The sequence below is a fragment of the Dunckerocampus dactyliophorus genome, chromosome 3 (assembly GCF_027744805.1).
Source record: "Dunckerocampus dactyliophorus isolate RoL2022-P2 chromosome 3, RoL_Ddac_1.1, whole genome shotgun sequence".
In the NCBI taxonomy this organism is placed as follows: domain Eukaryota; kingdom Metazoa; phylum Chordata; class Actinopteri; order Syngnathiformes; family Syngnathidae; genus Dunckerocampus; species Dunckerocampus dactyliophorus.
The window spans coordinates 18939962-18959238 of record NC_072821.1 but is presented as its reverse complement, the minus strand read 5'-3'; the positions used below and the strand labels follow the sequence as shown (position 1 = coordinate 18959238).

At 39.9% G+C, this 19277-nt stretch overlaps 1 protein-coding gene across 6 annotated transcripts in view; it reads right to left on the bottom strand.

Moving 5' to 3' along the window:
- Positions 1-19277, bottom strand: part of LOC129178085 (protein diaphanous homolog 3-like) — a 163374-nt gene that overhangs the window by 90314 nt on the left and 53783 nt on the right. For 4 of the 6 annotated variants that reach the window (XM_054769847.1, XM_054769851.1, XM_054769850.1 and 1 more), the window contains 6 exons: positions 14667-14699; positions 12893-12988; positions 9754-9848; positions 9260-9361; positions 7414-7653; positions 757-886 (listed from right to left, as the gene is read on the bottom strand). In XM_054769847.1, coding sequence (XP_054625822.1) covers positions 757-886; positions 7414-7653; positions 9260-9361; positions 9754-9848; positions 12893-12988; positions 14667-14699 — 696 coding nt within the window. The remainder of the gene's footprint in view (positions 1-756; positions 887-7413; positions 7654-9259; positions 9362-9753; positions 9849-12892; positions 12989-14666; positions 14700-19277) is intronic. The other 2 variants (XM_054769849.1, XM_054769852.1) reach the window with 1 other exon arrangement.

The window sequence follows — 19277 nt, the reverse complement described above, 5'->3', positions numbered from 1 at the left end:
GATGGTTTCCCACTCACTCTTTTCAACAGCTTTGGTCCACTTCACACATGGTCTGCGCCCTTTGATCTTATCCTCCTTAAGAGATTTCTGTGGCTGGGTGGGTTGCTCCAACAGCATTCCTGTGCTTGTACTATCTTCCTCAGTGACAAGGGTGCCGATGCTCTACGAACTTTGTTTTTTGTCCCGTAGCTGTGCTTCAATTGACTGATTTGGCTGGTTGCTTTGTAGGAAGTACAGGTCAATGTGAGGCCCTTGTCTCTGTTCGCTCAAGCACCTCCCAAGCTCTTTCCTTGGTGGGTCCTCAACCCCCTGAATGATGTCATCTTATGGATTTATGGCTGATTAATAGCAATACAGGAGGTTTTTTTTACCGGCTAATCAGAGTCGTTCGTCCTCAAACTGGTCGCACCGGTTTGTCCCTGACATCCCTAATATATATACACACACACATATATATATATATATACGTGAACTTCTTGGTAACCCGAGGACCACCTGTCATGGCAATCTCATCCGCCGTTACTCATGGGTGTTTACTTCACTTCCTCCAGGTGAGAGAAGAGTAACAGTTTAAGTCTTCTTTGGCCCAATAAGAAACATGCTGTTGACATGAACCAAGTTGTGTATTGAAAGACAAAAACAGACACCTCTCAAACTTCTTTTCAGCAGCCATTTGGACATCTCATTCTAGAGTCATCACAAAATTAATTGATACAATTCATTTCAATCACATTTGCGTAATAATGTATATATTACCTTTGCTTGCTCGGTCCACGTGTTTGAGATCGTCAATAAATTTGATGACGTGTGGAAATTCCTCCTCACATATTTGTGCCAGGAAATGGAGTAATGTGGTCTTCTGGTCACCAGACTTGGTATCCTTCAGCTGTTGAAAGGACAGATCCATGTGAACCATGAAAAAAAAATAAAATAAAATAAACACAAGATTACCTTCTTCACCAGTTAAACATGAACTATTAAATATGTATAACAACTTGTTCGGAACCCACGCAACCAATGCAAAGCAATGACCAAAGTCAAGACTATAAAAACACATCTCTGGAAAACTGAACAGCGAATAAACAGGACGATAAAGAAAAACATGAAGTGGATATTCTTGTCACTCACTTCGTAACTCCGGATGTACAATTTGCTACATTTAAGTATGTTGGAAAATATACTGAAAACAAGTAAATTTACCTTAAATTATGTGATGTCTTTGAACGCAACTCCTCATTGCTCATTATAACACAGTTTAAAGTGTGATTCAAATGTTCTGCTACTATTAAAAGAGACTAGTGTTAGACAAATAGATTCTCAGGCTTGTGTGGTACCTTTTAGCTTGACTTGACAAGTTATGCTTGAAATGTATCTTTTCACAAAAGCAGTTTTTCTCCCGTTTTTTGTTGGGAACTGATATTTTCCTGAAACTTACCTATGTTCTACTGCTGATTACTAAGAACGAAAAAAAGGTAGAAACATTTTGTTTTTCTGATGAAAGACGAATCTAATCTTTATTTTGGTAGGTTCCATGTTTATACAGCAAAATCGTCTAAATGGTGTAATTTCTACTACCTTGCATTGGTCCGCACGAGAGTCTACTCTTTTGCTGTGTGTATGCTAGCAGCTCAGCCGCTCCCCCCACATCGACAAATCGACTATATGACTGATACAATTTGATCTCGTGACACCCCAATTGATAACACAAGCTAGCCATGTCCTGCGAAATTCAGTGTGACAAGCTGCAACCGGCTGCAATGTGTTGTCACTGTAGTGTAGTGTAATGAAAGAGGTGGTTGGCTAACAATTATGTCCTTCCACAGTATGAACGAGGCCGCTCCACTGAGTTACTTATTTGTTGTGGATTTTATTTCACATTGGTCAATGTATTACTTTGTTACAATTTTATTGATATTATTGGATTATTTAAATTACTATTCTATTACACATTATACAATTATTATTGTAATATGCATGTCACAAAATTCTGTAAAAATAAAAAGAAATGTTTTTTGACATAACTTGTATTTTTTTCATTTTTGAAGTACCAGGCTCGGGAACCCCTTAAGCACAGGTACCGTTTCAAAAATACCAATTTAGCACTGGCATCGGATAACATGTACAGTAAACGATACCCAACAATAGACAGGATGATGTTCTTCATCAATTTTCTTTGCTGCGGTGGACCATAGAACTAGGCTGGATAAATTAAAGGTAAACAGGAAGGCAATGTTGGCTTTTATATAAATCAACCCTTTAACATCAGTTCCTAACTTGGCACAACCACACAGGAGATTGTAATCATAAAAAATGGTCGACTGGATCATCATCACTACACGTTTTCAATAAAAACAAAAATAACTTAGTAAACTAAAAGCAAAAAAAAACTGAATCAGTTGATTGTACTACTGTTCAACAAATATATCAAATAGACATATACAAGTTATTTATCTGAACGAAATATTGAAAGCACAAGTTTAACAGGTCAGGATTTTGGCAGTGATGAATGGCTGCATTGGTTGTTCTGCTGCTAGAGATGGATGAGTCTCCTACCAGAGGATTACATTCTGCTCTCTGTCATCATCACTATCATGCACAAAAATTGACTGTTCTATCTTCATCCCGTGCAAAATGCACAGGTGTTTTTCCAGTCATTGCCACGTGAAGAAAAGGTAATTCTTCAGAATGTATGTATGCACATTTTCCCAGGTCCAATTTTTTTAGCATATGAAACTGTAGGTTTTTAACGCCAGAAGAAAGCATATAAACTGAGCCGAAATATATCCATCCATTTTCTATACAGCTTCTCCTCATTAGGGTCGCGGGGGCATGCTGGAGACTATCCCAGCTAATTTCAGACGAGACTTCGGGGTACAACCTGGACTGGTCGCCAGCCAAACAACCATTCACACTCACATTCATACCTATGGACAATTTAGAGACGCCAATTAACCTAACATGAATGTTTTTGAAATGTGGGAGGAAACCGGAGTACCCGGAGAAAACCCACGCAACATGCAAACTCCACACAGAAATGCCCAACGGAGATTCGAATTCAGGTCTTCCCGATCTCCAGATTGTGACTGTGTGGCCAACATGCTAACCACTAGACCACCGTGCAGCCAGAGCCTAAATATAACTGAATCTAAATACAACTGATGAGGCGATGACATACAATTCGCTAGCAAGCATCAGTAAGACGCAGAAAGGGGAGAGCAGGGTTCACCAGAAATATAGCTTTGAAATTGTTAGAACCAGACACAACAATAAAGTGTCACATGAATTTTGGGGGCTGATTCAAAGTATGCAATTATCGTAATTTCCGGTGTAAAAGCCGCTACATTTTTCTTAAACTTTGAACCCTGTGGCTTATACAGCGGTGCAGCTAAGATTTTTCATAACTCATGATTGGCTCCTGTCAAATAAAAAGCTACCTGATCCACACGGACTCGTGCACAAAGCAGTATGTATTTTTATGACGTGGGCATGTGCAGCTTATAGTCCAGTGCGGCTTATATATGTACAAATCTGTTTTTCTCTATAAATTCAGTGGGTGCGGCTTAAACACCGGTGCATCTTATACACCGGAAATTACGGTAAGTGGATCCACTTAATTTTTAAGAACAATAAACTTTAAAAAACTGATTGAAATGTCTAAATATTACATCCATGCAAGTTAGAATTCCTTTTGACGGAACAGAAAAAGATCATTCTTCCAACTAAATTTAGGTTGTCCGTTAATTTTTAAAGATGTAAGATAAGACAAGTTAAGATGACATGCCGTTATTAGTCCCACAAGGGGAAATTCCAGGTTTACAGCAGTGAAAGGACAAGAGCACACCAGAGCAGATAAAGTGCAAAATCAAAGTAATACAAATCAAGAAGTTATACAGTGTTCCCTCGTTGATCGCGGGGGATAGGTTCCAATAATAGCCCGCATTAAGTGAAATCCGCAAAGTAGCCAACTCAATTTATTATTATTATTTTTTACAATGATCATATATGTTTTAAGGTTGTAAAACCCCTCAACATACGCTTTATACATTTTTCTCAGACAGGCATTAACATTTTATGACATTTCTTTCTTGTTTAAACACTCTCAAAGAAGTTCAAAATTTTGTTTGAATTTTAATGATCAACCTACAGGTAGGACACGAGAGATTATTAAGTCACTCATGCGTATTTTTTCTCCTGGAGCCATTCCGCTGTACTGTAGCATTTTTGTATCCTTGTTAAAACATATTGCTGCAGTCCTTCGAACCAAAGATTCATTTACAAGCTAGCAAGCAAGCTATCGATGGAGGACAGGAGACAGCAGACACGCAGGGCAGCACAAAGGAGATTGATTAACAATAGTCTACAGCCAATCGGGATGCAGATAACAATGAGCGGTGCAGACAGATGAGCGAGGGAAGAGAGACCTTCAACTTCCCACAGCGCAATTTCTCTTCAAGGGAAAGGCTCGTCTTGTAACAGCGTTCACAAGCTGTAACATATATATATATTTTTTAAAACCCCAAAAAAAAATTCTGCAAAAGGTGAACCGCGATAGACCGTGGGAACACTGTACACTAAATACATGTTGACCAAGCAACAGGTTTATTGCATGGTTATTATTTTTGGAGCAGTTTTTGTTATAGAGTGTGTCAGCTGCAGGCTGGAAAGACCTGTTATACCTCTTCTTCACACACTTTGGATGTATCAGCCTGTCACGAATGGCGCTCCTTAGTGGAGTGAGTGTGAGTTGGAGGGGATGGGAGTCTTTGTCCATCATGCAGGACAGCTTGGCTGTCAACCTCCTTTTGCCCACCTCCTCCAAATGTTCCAGAGGACATCCCAGGACACAGCTGGCCTTCTTTATCAGTGTGTCCAGCCTCTTCCTATCAGCTGCTGTGACGCTGCTCCCCCAGCACCACGTCATAGAAGATGGCCATCACAGAGTCATAGAAGGTCTTCAGGAGTGCCCTCTGAACCCCAAAAGACCTCAGCCTTCCGAGAAGATAGAGTCTGCCTGTACCTGTCACCCAGGTACTTGTAAGATGACACCCTCTCAATGTCCCTTCCCTGGATGTTCACTGGTGAGGGGGGTTGTGGGGGCACAGACGAAAGTCCACAACCAGTTCCTTGGTTTTGCTGGCATTTATGAGGAGGTAGTTTAGCTGGCACCACTTCACAAAGTCCTGAATGAGTTGTCTGTACGACTGGTCGTCCCCATCTGTGATGAGTCCAACGATGAAAGAGTTGTCAGAGAACTTCTGTAGGTGGCAAGAGGGTGACAGGTGGTGAAAAGTCCGCAGTGTAGAGGGTGAAGAGGAACGGTTCCAGCTCTGTTCCCTGGAGGGCCCCTACAATGCAGAGAACAATCTCTGACACACAGCCCCGGCTCCTCACATACTGTGAGGTGAGGTAGTCCAAAATCCAGTATGTGAGGTGATGGTCCACTCCTGAACGTTCCAACTTGTCCCTCAGGATATCCGGTCTTATGGTGTTGAAAGCACTGCTGAAGTCCAGGAAGAGGACCCTAACAGAGCTCCCAGGTGGCTCCAGGTGGGACAGGGCTTGATGGAGGAAGATGAAGGCGTTGTCCACTCTGATGCCAGGCTGGTACGCAAACTGCAGCGGGTCCATGGATGAGCTCACCAGGGGGCGCAGGTGGGCAAGGACCAGCCGCTCCAGGGCCTTCATGAGGTGGGATGTTAGAGTCGCTGGCCTGTAGCAGCTAGGGTACTTGGGGTGTGGGGTCTACTGGGAGATCAGAGAAGGGGGGGATGCTGCGGGGCTGCTGCAGGGCTGACACAGTTGGGGGAGGGGCAGATGTCTTCTCCAACCTGCAGAAGTAGGTGTTAAGTTCATCTGCTCACTTTTGATATCCAGCTGCCTGGGAGTTTGGTTCCTGGTGACATAAGATGGTTTTCAGGCCCCTCCAAACGTCCCTGGTGTTATTCTCCTGCAGCTGTTCCTCCTTCTTCCTGTACACGTCTTCCCCCTCCCTTTTTTCCTTTTTTTTATCTCCTAAGCTCCCTCTGTTGTCATTACTTAAAAATATTGATGCCAATCGTTGCCTTAATTTCTTTCGTTGAGGCAGTGTATTATTTTTTTAGAGTGAAGGGCACCTTGAAAATTCTCACAAAGTAATCATCATCAGTTCCATTTCTTTTTTTTTTTGGAATCACTTTAATATTTTATTTGTAGCAAAATTCAGAATTTATTTGAACACTGAACTCCCAAAGCCAATCTCTATGGAATAAGCTATTGCCACTTCCATCTTTAAGCATTCAGGTAAATTTTGATTATCTGTTGTCTACAACAGGGGTTTCCATAGTATGAGGCATGCCTCCCTTGGGGGGCACCAAAGCACTTTAAGGGAAGCATAAGATGAGGTGGCACTGGCAGGTAGAATATGACAGAAAATGCCATTGAAAACTGTTGCTACGCCTAAAACTGACCAGATGGAGACTAAGGCGGAATGTTAAACTTTGAAATCCCCTGAGCTACTGCACATTATCGCTGTACCACCAGTGGGAAAATAGGGCACAGCAAAGGCATTCTTCTTAAGACTTAAACTTGCTTAGCTTAAAATAATAAAATACAGTCGTCCCTCACCACTTCGCAGTTAGAATTTTGCACATTCACCATCACGTTTTTTTAAAAAATATATACATTAATAAATCATGCCGTTTTGTGGTTGAATACAGCCTATTTTTTATTCACAACATATGCATATTTAAGCAAATGTTACATATTTTTTTGCCAAATTTAAGCATTTTCAAGCATAAAAATGAATAAATGAATGAATAAATGAAGTAATATAAAAATATAAGGCATTAAAAAGACGCATTCAATGCTGATATTGGAGTATAGAGACACACAAGCGCCAGAGTTGATCGCCGGAACAACAGGCTTTTATTGCAGGTTATTATTTCAGAAAAGGCACAATAATCCCCAATAACAGCGATAAACAAGGGATTACTGTGTCTTCCCAGGAAACAGACGTGTTTAAAATATTCAAATGTTTAGGTATAATGTTTGAATCAAATGTTTTACAAATTAAAACATTTAAAATGCTTTCAAACTATGCAGGGCAACAAATGTTTGCAATTTAAACAATACTTGCAATCAACGCAATAACACATTATGCATCTGTATGAGTTTACACATGTGCTTGGGTGTGTGTGTATTATGGTGTTTTTTTTTTGCTTGTGTGGGGTGGATTGACAGGTCGAAGAGGGCACAGTAACTGATTGGGTTGGCAATCGTTTCATATCGCATGATCAAATGTAATTTAGCCAAAATCTAAGGAAATTATTAATCAATTATTATTTAGATCCTAAAATAAAAACACAGTACTGCAATGACGTTCCATTGGGTGAATGGATGAAGGCATGAACTTTTCAAAGTAATTTCAATCCTCACCTTGCAGAGGGAGCTGAGGTCAAAGCCGAAAGACTGGGCATTTCGGGAACCCGCGTTCAGGTAATTTCCCAGCAGCAACACAAGTTCCAGCAAGTGGCCAAAGGAGTGGCTTGTTCTTACTTCATCACAAGCAGCATTTACAGCCAAGATATCTGGACGCAGGTTGTTTACTTGCTCATCAAACTGCAGCCGGAAGAGGATATGGCTGAGACGTGGACGAAGTCGCCTTACACTACTCATCTAGGAGATAACACACAGATAGCAGATGAAAATAGTTAAAAGAAAGAAAATGGGATTAGGTTAAATAAATCATATGAATCTCACTTAAATTACCATCACACAGAAACCCTTACTACCATCATGATGGAAAGTGTTGCTAGGCAGGAATAATAGATGCTGGCACTGATTTGATTTGGGAGTTAATTGTGGAGTTAGTGTCCATATAGGGCAGGAGGATGGAACATACAATAAGGTGCCTTGGATTACCACTCTCATACAATTATGGCAAATTGGAAAATATTGCGCTGGGCCCAAGGCTTGGACACAACAATGATTGTGTATGCATATAAAGTTGTCGGAAGGGGATGCAGCTTCTATTTGTGTTGACAAAACAGCTGGCTGTGCTGTTTGGTGTTTTCCATCAGGGGTTTAATTATAGCCATTGCAAAGTTATCAAATGACAATTCCAGTCAGTGTGTTTTTCCGTGTGCAACTTGTCCTTCATATGTGAAAGGAAGAAAAAAAGATGAAGTACGAAACTTAATATTGTAAACTTTGAATTCTAACACTTTGGACCATAAAGCAATGTATAAGAACAGATTTGGGAATAAATGTTATGGCATCTTGTAAAATGTGTCTGTGTGGAGTGTCAACAACAATTTAAATCCAGGATGAAAGACTAATCCAAAATGCTGCCAGTCATATGGGCCGTGACTACACGGGTGGGGGTTGTGCGCATCAGTAAACAAATATTCCAGAGCTGAACGCAAGTGTATTGCTCATCTCCCACTAGCGACGCAGTTCAGTGACTACTTATTTCATGCATTACTGATAAACACAAGTTTTTATTGTTGTGTAGCGATTCTAAAGCGTATGACGCCTAAATAGGTCTCGCTCTAATAACATGGAGATGGTGTAGAAATTAGTATTCTATGAAAATAGTATTTTTCCTTCTTTTTACAATTCTATATAAGATATTGTAATCGGGGTACAATCAGGCCTCATTTAACACGCATTACCAGTGTTAAAACAGAAAATATGAAATGTGAATAAATCAATACATTCAAATTAAAAATGTCCTTTGAACCGAACTTTTCTGAATACACACAACAAAAAAAAAATCTTGATTGTTTTGTTCTGTATTAAGATTGTCTTTAGTGTGTAGTTTAAAAGGGCACAATAGGAAGATACTTTTCATATTTTGTCAGTATCTATGTCGCTTGCCAGAGACATGAGAAGAACAAGAAGTGCTCCCCTCATGCATAATTCTAAGCAAGTCTTGTTTGAAAAGTCTTTAAGAACCCAACTCAGACATAATTAGACAGCAGTGCTGCTCTTTAATGTGCATAAATATGGCAGGAATTCTACAGGTGTCGTGTCTTTAAATTTAAGCCTTACAGAGAGTGGGAATTAGGATTAGGAATGTGCATTTGTGGATTCTAACTAAAATTATTCCAAAAGAAAGATTTAATCTGTATTTAAAACATTAGAGAAAGCAACATGTCATAAAAAACAACATTATCACACAATTTTGTCCCTACAGTGTAGGTTTGTATACTTTGGGGAATAATGGAGCTATAAAGTGCAACAGTTTTGTTTTTGTGTCTTTGTGCATACACACACTTACCACAACACCAAACTGCTCAGGTTCTGACAAATTTGCATAATCACTGTTGTACTTAGCCAAAGCATTCAGTTGCTCCTGCTCAGGTAAGTGCTTCACGAGGTTCTACAATGACAAGGGGAAAATAGAACTAGTGAACATGAGGTAAAGAGATACATCATAGTTTCAGATTGTTTCTGTATTTTGTTGTCTGTTTGGCTCAAAAACATGTTCACCCAGACAATACAAAGCACCAGCTGAAAACTGCACCTGGCTGAAACAAGCAATTTCTGGGGTTGCCAAAAATAAATGCATCTGTTTATTAGCGTTACCAGCTAATACAACAAGCACCATCACTACTGGCCAGAACACACACAAAATAATCCATGGTTAAAATCTCTAACTCCACATAAGGTATCAGGCGTGTCTCACAATTTATCCAAAGTGTGGTTACCATCTAGTTGAAAGCAGATATAATTCAATGTTAAACATAAAATATGATTCACAATTTGTCCCACCTGAATCATTGGTTCAGTGAGATGCTCGTCATCAACCTCCAATATCATCTGGCGGATTTCTTTGTAAGGCATGCGGAAAGAACCTAGGAAAATGGCTGCAGACACATAGAAATGCAAATGCATCTATAAATGCTATGAAAAGTATCGCTGATCATATTTAGTCATACAGGAATTTACATTGCACACATTTTTGCAGTTTACTTAGAATTCTATTCGCTGCCTGTCACCCAAAGTCAGCTGGGACTTCCTTCCTGGCATCCTTCTGTCTCGAGAGACAATAGTAGCTCCTCATTTGGTCAATAATCAGTCTTGTTGAGAGCAGCATCTTGTGTGGCTCAGCAGTCCAATTCTGGAGTGACAGTCCTGCCGCAGGTGTGGCACACAAAGTCGGACGGCTGGGCAGAGGCCTGGCTCTGCTGTCTCTGTTTTCTTTGTTCCCTCTTGCTTTCCAGCTGAAGGTTCCTCTTCTGCTCACCTCTCCTGATTCCCTCATGCACAGTGCGGCACCAGCAGCTGTAATCAGCTGCCACTAGTTCCCAACTGTTTGGATCAATGTCTGCCAGCTTCATGTCTCTTTTGCAGACATTGTTGATGTGTAATGCTGGGCGGCCTAATGGATGGCGTCCTGAGGCTAGCTCGCCATACACAACGTCCTTGGGGATGCGTCTGTCTTCCATGCGGTACACATGCCCAAGCCAATGCATTCGGCGCTGGCACAGCATGAGGTGCATGCTGAGGGAGACTGCTTTCTCTAGCACTGCAGTGTTGGGGACCTTATCATCCCATGTGATGCCCAGGATGTGTCGTAGGCAGCCAAGGTGGAACTCTCTTGCTCAACTTGGTCATTTCGGGGTCGAGTGACAGATTACTGGCAACGGTTGAGTCTACGTAGGTGAAGTGGTCGGTGACCTCAAGCTCCTCATGTTTTATGCTGATCGATGGTGGTGCAAGGACGTCCTGGCCCATGACTTTTGTTTTCTTGATGCTGATTGTCAGCGCAAACATGGGCAATGGGCAACCCTGTTCATCAGCCACTGAAGAACTTCTTCCATGTGCGATATCAGGGCTGCATCGCGTGCAAACATTAACTCACTGATGAGAGCTGTGCAGACCTTGGTCTTGGCATTCAGGCGGGACAGGTTGAAAAGCTTCCAGTCGCTTCGTATGCAGGTAGATACCTTCTTCAGACTCCCTGAATGCAAAATGCAGCACCATAGAGAAGATGCCGAACAATGTTGGCGTGAGGACACAACCCTGCTTTACACTGCTCGTGATTGTTAAGGGTTTAGAGAATGGGCCATCGAAGCTGACAGTGCCCCTCATACGTGGAAGGAGGCAAAGATGCTGAGCAGCAGAGGAGGGCACTCAATCTTCTTCTTCAGGTGATATAATAGGCCTTCTCTGCTCATGAGGTCAAAAGCCTTGGTGAGATCTATGAATTCAACATATAGCGGAATTTGTTGCTCACGACATTTCTGCTGGAGCGGGCGTACTGAGAATATCATGTAGGCTCCAGCTTACCTGTGACCCGAATGAGGCCAATCGATGTAGAAAATGGATGGTGGATGGATTTAAAATTCTTTTTTTTTTAATCCATCTTTGTCACAATGAAGAAATTGAATTGATTCCATATTGGAGAGCATAATGCTGGTAGATAAAAAGCAAAGATCCTGCATGTATTGATTAAATGAAATCCTCAGTTAAACCATTTTATGTCTATATTGTGTGCACAATTGTGAGGCAAATCAGTATTTTCACGATAATCTCATTTTTATGCATATTTTCCAATCCCAAGCATCACCAGGTGATGTGCATGTGTGTACTGAGGGAGGGTGTGGCCTTAGGAGATAAACACCTTTTATTAGGTGTGCACAATTATTACGCAGATTCTTTTCCTTTGGCAAAATTGGTCAGAAAAGAGATTTAACAAACTCTGAAAAGTCAAGAACTGTAAAACATCTTTCATAGGGATGCAGCACTCTTGAAATTGACGAAATTGCCAAGATATTAGGACGCAACCACAGAACCATTAAATGTTTTGTTGCAAGTGCACAAAAGGGTCACAAGAAACATGTTGAAGGGAAAAACATGCAAATGAACTGCCATGTTGAGAAAAATCGAACGTGAAGCTCCCAGGAACCCACTGTACTCCATTGCTGTCATATTCCAGAACTGTAGTCTACCTGGAGTGTCCACAAGTGCGGTAGATGGTGTTCAGTGCTCAGAGACAAGGCCAATGTAAGAAAGGCATTTCACACAGTCGTACAGGAAACGGTGTGCATCTTTCAAGAAGACCATGATTTTTATGCAGGACAATGCTGCACCTCATGCATCCAAGTACTCCACTGTGTGGCTAGCTAGTAAAGGTCTTAAAAAGGTCGGAAAAATATGACCTCCTCGCTCACCTGACCTAAACCCTATTGAGTACTTGTGAGCCCTTAAACGTAAAGATTTACAGTGAAGAAAAATGTGCACCTCTGAACAGTGTCTGACAGGCTTTGGTTGCTGCTGCACAAAAAGTTGATGGTCAAATGACCAAGAAACATGGATGGACAGACATGGATGGAAGGCTTTTTCGTGTTATTGAAAAGAAGGGTGGCTATATTGGTCACTGATTTATTTTTGGAAATGTCAGAAATATTTATTTGTAAAGTCTCTGTTGTTTATCATTCTGATTTAAAAAAAAAAATGAAAATAAAGTTGTGAGATGGGAATATTTTTTGCTTTTCTTTGAGCTGCCTAAAAATTCTGCACACTAATAGTTGCCTAACAATTGTGCACACAGATATATTCTCAACAAAAGCCAAAACCTCACTTTAACTTCCTTAATTATTCAAGTTTGAGGTTTATTAACATTTTGGATTGACCAAGAGCACTGTTATGTGCATGCAATTGACAAAAAGTGAGTAAAGTTAAAGCAAAACAGGGGGGCTCAGAGGCAGGGAGTACTTTCAGTGTTAGTGCAGACTTGCCAACATGTATGAATTCTTCACGGAAATTCACCTATCAGAGTCAAGTCTGGAACCAATTAACAAGGGGAATAAATAAGGGATTACTGTATACTGTGTAACGTAGTGTGTAAAAAAAGTTTTTGTAAAAGGAGAAGCTGCGGAGTGGGAAGACTATAATAAATACTCACATAGATTCTGCGCTATCTTCGGATCAAGCACCTTCAGCTCTTTAATCCTCTTCTTTATTGATTTCTTGTCATCTTGATCTTCCTCTTCTCTTTTGGCTAATGAAAAAAAACAATCAGTTATTAGCAATGCATAAAGTGGGAAGAACTGCACAAGTGAATGTTGATTTTGTTACTGATGTATATATTACAGACCAATTCTTATATTTTTTTATAGTGTATGTATATTATATATACAGTAATTATATATTAGGGCTGTCAAAAGTAGCACGTTAACGGCGGTAACTAATTTATTTAATTAATTACATTAATTTATTTTGCATAATTAACGCATGTGCATCATGTCAAGCCAAACCTCTGTTATGACGGCAGATGGAAGCATAGTGTAGTGGCCCCATACAGTCACACGAAGTCTGATGTTCTTTTATAACTTTATTCTGACCTGAACACATCAACAGCAGAGTAATTCCAATACCACATATGTATCGCCAACTCACAAAACACGTCTCTAGTCTCCGTAAATCACAACAGTATCTTCATCATGTGTGTGTGGTCTAAATAAACAGAAAGACAAGGAAAACCAATAAGTAGATTGCCTTATCACTCACTAACCTAACTCTTGCTGTGGAAGTACAATTTGATGCATTTAAGTTTGCTAAGAAATCTCTGAAAACTAAATGTGAATTCAATTTCAACTAACTACTTTGTGTCTTTGAACGCAACTCTTCATGGCTCATAATAATATGGTTCAAGTTTGATTCAAACATTGTGCTACTATTAAAGTGAGCAGTGTTAAGCAAATAGATTTTCAGACGTGTTATTTTTTGTGTGCTTAAATTAATTGGCTACATTTTTAGCTTATTTGAAGCTGTTAATACATACAAATGTATATATAATTGTGTAATGACATTTATCTTTTTGATCATTTATCTTTTTGTTCATAATAGACAGTAAAAATGGGCATATTTCACACATAGTTGCAAAAGGTGATTAGTCATGATTAGTTAAGTGGAAAACCGATTCATTTGATTACGGTTTTTAATCATTGGACAGCCCAAATATATATATATCTTTATTTCATGAAGAAACCATACTTTATTTTTTACTGCAATTGCATTCATATAATAAAAAAGGCTAAACATTTGTTAGTAACATGCAGAAACCAGTAAATGGGGAGAAATATTTATTGCCTCTTTTGATACCGGTATTTGCATATTTACAGAAGAAAATGATGACATGACATAAAAGAAGCGTGACGAGAATTATTGTTTTGATGTCAGTGGCCATTTTGACTGCAACAGTGTGACTGCCAGAGGAGCCTTCCAGGATTTGCAATATTTCAGGTATGTAATCTCACACACACACAAACACAAACACACACACACAAAACATGCCGAGGTTTTACATGATTCACCAGCCAACCTTGTATGTCCTCCTCTATCCGTACAGTTAACCTTATTTGCCAGACGGATTTGTAAAAAAAAAAAGTATTTTGTGAAACAAACCCTCTGACATGAATACTGCCAAGTTAGAATAGGGATGAACCTTTAGAGTATCAGTTCTTTAGACACTGTTTGCACACACTAATCTGCTTATAGGTAAATGGAGGAAGGAGAAGGAATAATGTCTATTGTTCAACATGGTACTCCTTCAGAGATCCTTTCACAAGATGTGTCCTGAGCATAAAGCACTGCTAGCGTAACTACAAGCATACACTGCTACAATACACACTATATACAGAAATACAAATACACGCTCACACATGGAGTGGACTTACGTGGCTCCTCAGTTGATGTATTCTCTTCACACTCTTTTAAATGTGTAAAGGAGGTAGATAAACAGAGAAGAAGAAATAAAAGAAACATTGTTTGACTCTTTTGGTCTTTATGTTGCAGTGTGACAGTACACAATACAATTAGTGACAATAAAATGATAAGCAGTCAGTGGACAGTTAAATTAAATAAGCAAAGGGAGAGGGCAACATAATACAAAACAGGTTTACTGTCAAAAAGCATTGCAATTCATGAAATGTACACCATTCGCTTATGAAAAGTTGTTCATGGCAACCTATACCTTCATTGAACACAAAAAATTAAGTTAAAAAACTCTTACCCTCAATAACAGATTTTAGACGCTTTAGCTGCTCGGGTGGATTTCTAACTCCAATTTCTGCAGCATAAATATGACTTTCACTGGGCTGATTACACTAATTTAATAAATTCAACACATGAAACAGTGGTCACAGCTCTCACCTGATGAACGCTAATGAGGTGGTAAGGTATTGGAGTGCTTGTGATATCAGCCGGATCGTCACGAGGTGTGCCTTAAAAACACCACTCTAAGAGTTAGGGTGTGTGTAGGGCTGGGCAATGTGGACCAAAACTCATATTTCGACATATTTAGCTTGAATATTTAGCCCAATATTTTTTAAGCAAAGTGAGTTTAGACAAAATCAATGCGTGTCAAGTTGTTTTATTAAAATAAATACCTAACATGAGGATGTTTTGGGAAATTTTAGAGCTTCATGCATTCTCTTTTTGAAATAAATACAGAAAAAGCTAAATGTAATATTTTTTATAACAAACGTTTAGCTATGCTGAAATCCTCAGCTAATAACAAAAAGGACAAAATATGAAGGAATGTCTGGTTTAAAAGGATATTTTTCAAATGTCAGCAACTCAAAAATACTTTCAATTGAACAATAGTGTTTTTTAGGTAAACATTTTTAGAAGACACAAGCATGTCCTTATTTTGTGCCAGGAACACCAACCTGTCAACTGCATTAGACTTAACAAGTGCCTGTCAGTCGTCCTTGTACATTTGTGGTAGATCTTGTCGTGCTAAATAATTGTGACTGCAAAGCTCACTGGACATCGCAAGTCCATCGTTTCCAGCAGGTTTTTAAAGCCGTTTTTTTTTCCACTGTTGCAACGGGGACCATATCTTGACAATGTGATAAAACACCACTTTATAATAGCACACACTTTGCTTTTCCTTTCATGAAGAACTCAACAGGAGCGTGGCAGACAGCGCTCAGCTTCATATATTCCTCGGGATTGGAGTTTCTGCCAAGTTTTAAGGTGGAGAAAAATATGTTTTTATGCTCTGAATTCGAAGTACCACCACATTACTGAGCTACCGCTTATTTCTTGCTGTCTCTTCGACTGGAAACACCAGGCTTCCGCTCCACCCCTCCTCCCTCGTCCTGCATGCAGGGATGAGGGAGATACGCTGCAAATCCAGTCTACAGGTATATCGATATCAACGATATGGTTGGTTTTGATATCGTAAAGTGAATATAGATATATTTAAAATATCGATATACCGCCGAGCCCTAGGGGTGTGTAATGAAAACCGTCAGTTTAATTAGTTGTAATATGATAGGGTCATTCCTACAATTCAATGCCATTACTTCCTATAGTTTGTTTAAAAAACATTCCAAATAAAATTTGAACAATCACATTTCAAATTCTAAGTCAATTTAAAGCAGAACAATATTAAAAAAGGGATGTATTAAGAATAATTGATCTTACTTTTTTTGCAAACAGGCCAAATTGGCCTGTCCTCAAACATCTTCCCTCGACTACAAAAGTTACAAATATGAAACATATTAGTCAGGAAATGGTACGCTATCTGCAGAAGAAAAGGCGCTACATGGCACATGTCATACAGACCCTGAAAAACAGGTAAAATACTGTACCTAAAAATAATATGAAATACTGTTGCAGAAGGGACAGAAAGAGGAAATATTGGACAATGCTGCATTGTTGACTATGATGATGAACCTTGGCCAGAATCATCTTGAATGTTTAAGATGATATTAGAGAAAAATGTATGCATGAAAACACATTCAAAAAGTTTTACTGGCCAAGTCCAATGGAGGACAATGGCTGGTCGAGGGATGACCAGGTTGTGTGGCTCATGAGAACACAACAACCCGTAAGCAAAAGATCAGTTAGACAAAAGTGTATGAAAATTAATAGAAAAGCAAATGGGCTAGCTATAAAAAAAACAAACAAACAACAACAACAACAAAAAACAGAAACTGTCCCATGTGTGTATGTTGGGTGCGCATTATTTGTATAGTATAATTAGATGATAAATTAGTTTTAAATTGAGATAAAGTAAACAAATGGTCTTTTCTTTTTTATTCATGCATTGAAATGTATAGTTATAAATGTAATATGTCAACACTGTGACTGCTGTGTCCACCCTGTTACTCTTGTACAGGGGTCAGGAGCAAAAATCACTAGTAGGTAAACTAAATGACATTATTTCAGCACAAGTATATTGAATTGCCTGTGTCAAGTAATGTAAACAATAGTGAGAGGACAACACTGATATGCACATATGTGAACACTGATGGGCTTTTTTTATGTTAAAGTTGTTTAAAATGTTAAAGCTGTGTAATGTGTTGTGGATGCAGACTTTTTTTTGTACTGGAAGATGAGGCAAAATGGCTCATTTGATGGTAAAGGTTGCCGATTCTTGCGCTAGTATTTTTTACATTAATTACATCAAATGTAATATTTTTATTGCATTTTGGTTATTAACATGGTGATTGAATTGAACAACTGATATCAGTTAAAAATAGGGCAAATGTCCTTTGAATTTTCTTTTTATTTCAAATGAGAAGTGTTGAATCTACATTTTACATTAAAATAAAACATGTTTTTTTGTCAAGATAATGGGTATTTCTTGATTTTTTTTTTTTCCAAGGACTTTTACAAATCAAATAGGGGCATTTTAGGTCTTCAAAAATGTAAAAAGCATGAATAAAGATGAAAATGTCCTGCAACAGTGCAGACATTTGAAGTATGTTGCATGCCAAGAATTTGGTTCTAATTATTAGAATTCAGGTATTCATGTTCTGTATGATCAGTGTCAGAGTTTGGTTCGCATTGCCAACAATAAGTTGGACCCGTTTCCAGTGAGGGTTGGACTCCACCAGGGCTGGCCACTGATTCTGTTCATTACTTTTATGGAGAGAATTTCTAGGCAGCCAGGGAAAAGACGGGTTACGGTTTGTTTTCTACAGGACTGGGTTTCTGCTTTTTGCAGATGATGTGGTCCTGCTGCCTTCATCAAGCCGTGACCTTCAACTCTCACTGGATCGGTTCGCAGCAGAGTGTGAAGCGGCTGGGATGAGAATCAGCACCTCCAAGTCCGAGTCCATGGTTCTCGCCCGGAAAAGGGTGGAGTGCGGCATCTCCGGGTCGGGGATGAGATCCTGCCCCAAGTGGAGGAGTTTAAGTGCCTCAAGGTCTCGTCACGACCGAGGGAAATATTTGCAATAACCCGGCTGCGCACGGCCATGTAAACACCAATAACCCTTTTGAATATTACCCCTGGGTTACTCCTTTTCTAAACCGAAAATCAGGTCATGTATGCGCCTATCAGGATATCCCGATCAAAAGGAACATTAATTTGTGTTCTGTGCATGTTCTATTCGAAAGGAATCTTGTGTCTTTGGCAAGAATTACTTGAACATGACCACACGCAAAACCCCACACTTTGGAGCGAGGGGGAAACAAGCCACCTTGTTGGTGTGTCGAAAGACAGGAAGATTATGTATTTTATTAACGGTAGAAAGTACCGCAATAGCAAAATCTATCAGAAGGTGAGCAAGCAGTTACGTGAAGCAGGGTTTGTACGAACGCATCTTCAAAAGTGTCCGGGGGGCTCTGGGGATATAGCATGGATGTGGATGGCACAGGTACGGCGCCATTTCCTATTTCTTCACATTCTCTCGCCTTCCATTAATGAAGAAAGGGAGATTGAATAGTGTCAAGTATTGGTGGGTCAGTACCGGCACCAAAACGCAAACAAAGCCGTTCATTATCTGCCGTGCCGGTGTTGTTGTTTTTGGAAACAGGAAGAACAAGCAGAAATGCATTGCATCATGACGACGACGTTTTCCCTACATCGAGACCTTGTTCGTGTGTTTTTTTTTTCCTCCACATCGCGCATGGGTTATTCAACGGGTTATTCCGAATTTTTCAAAAAACTGAATATTGACCTTAACCCGCATATAAACGTAGTCAGTGATGCGGACTCTGCAGCGGTCCGTTGTGGTGAAGAGGGAGCTGAGCCGACAGGCAAAGTTCTCAATTTAGCGGTAGATCTACATTCCTACCCTCACCTATGGTCGTGAGCTTTGGGTAGTGACCGAAAGGACAAGATTGCAGTTACAAGCGGCCGACATGAGTTTTCTCCGTAGGGTGGCTGGGTTCTCCCTTGGAGATAAGGTGAGAAGCACGGTTATCCGGGAGAAACTCAGAGTAGAACCGCTGCTCCTCTGCATTGAGAAGAGCCAGATGAGGTGGCTTGGGCATCTGGTAAGGATGCCTCCCGGACGCCTCCCTGAGGAGGTGTTCAGGTGCACATC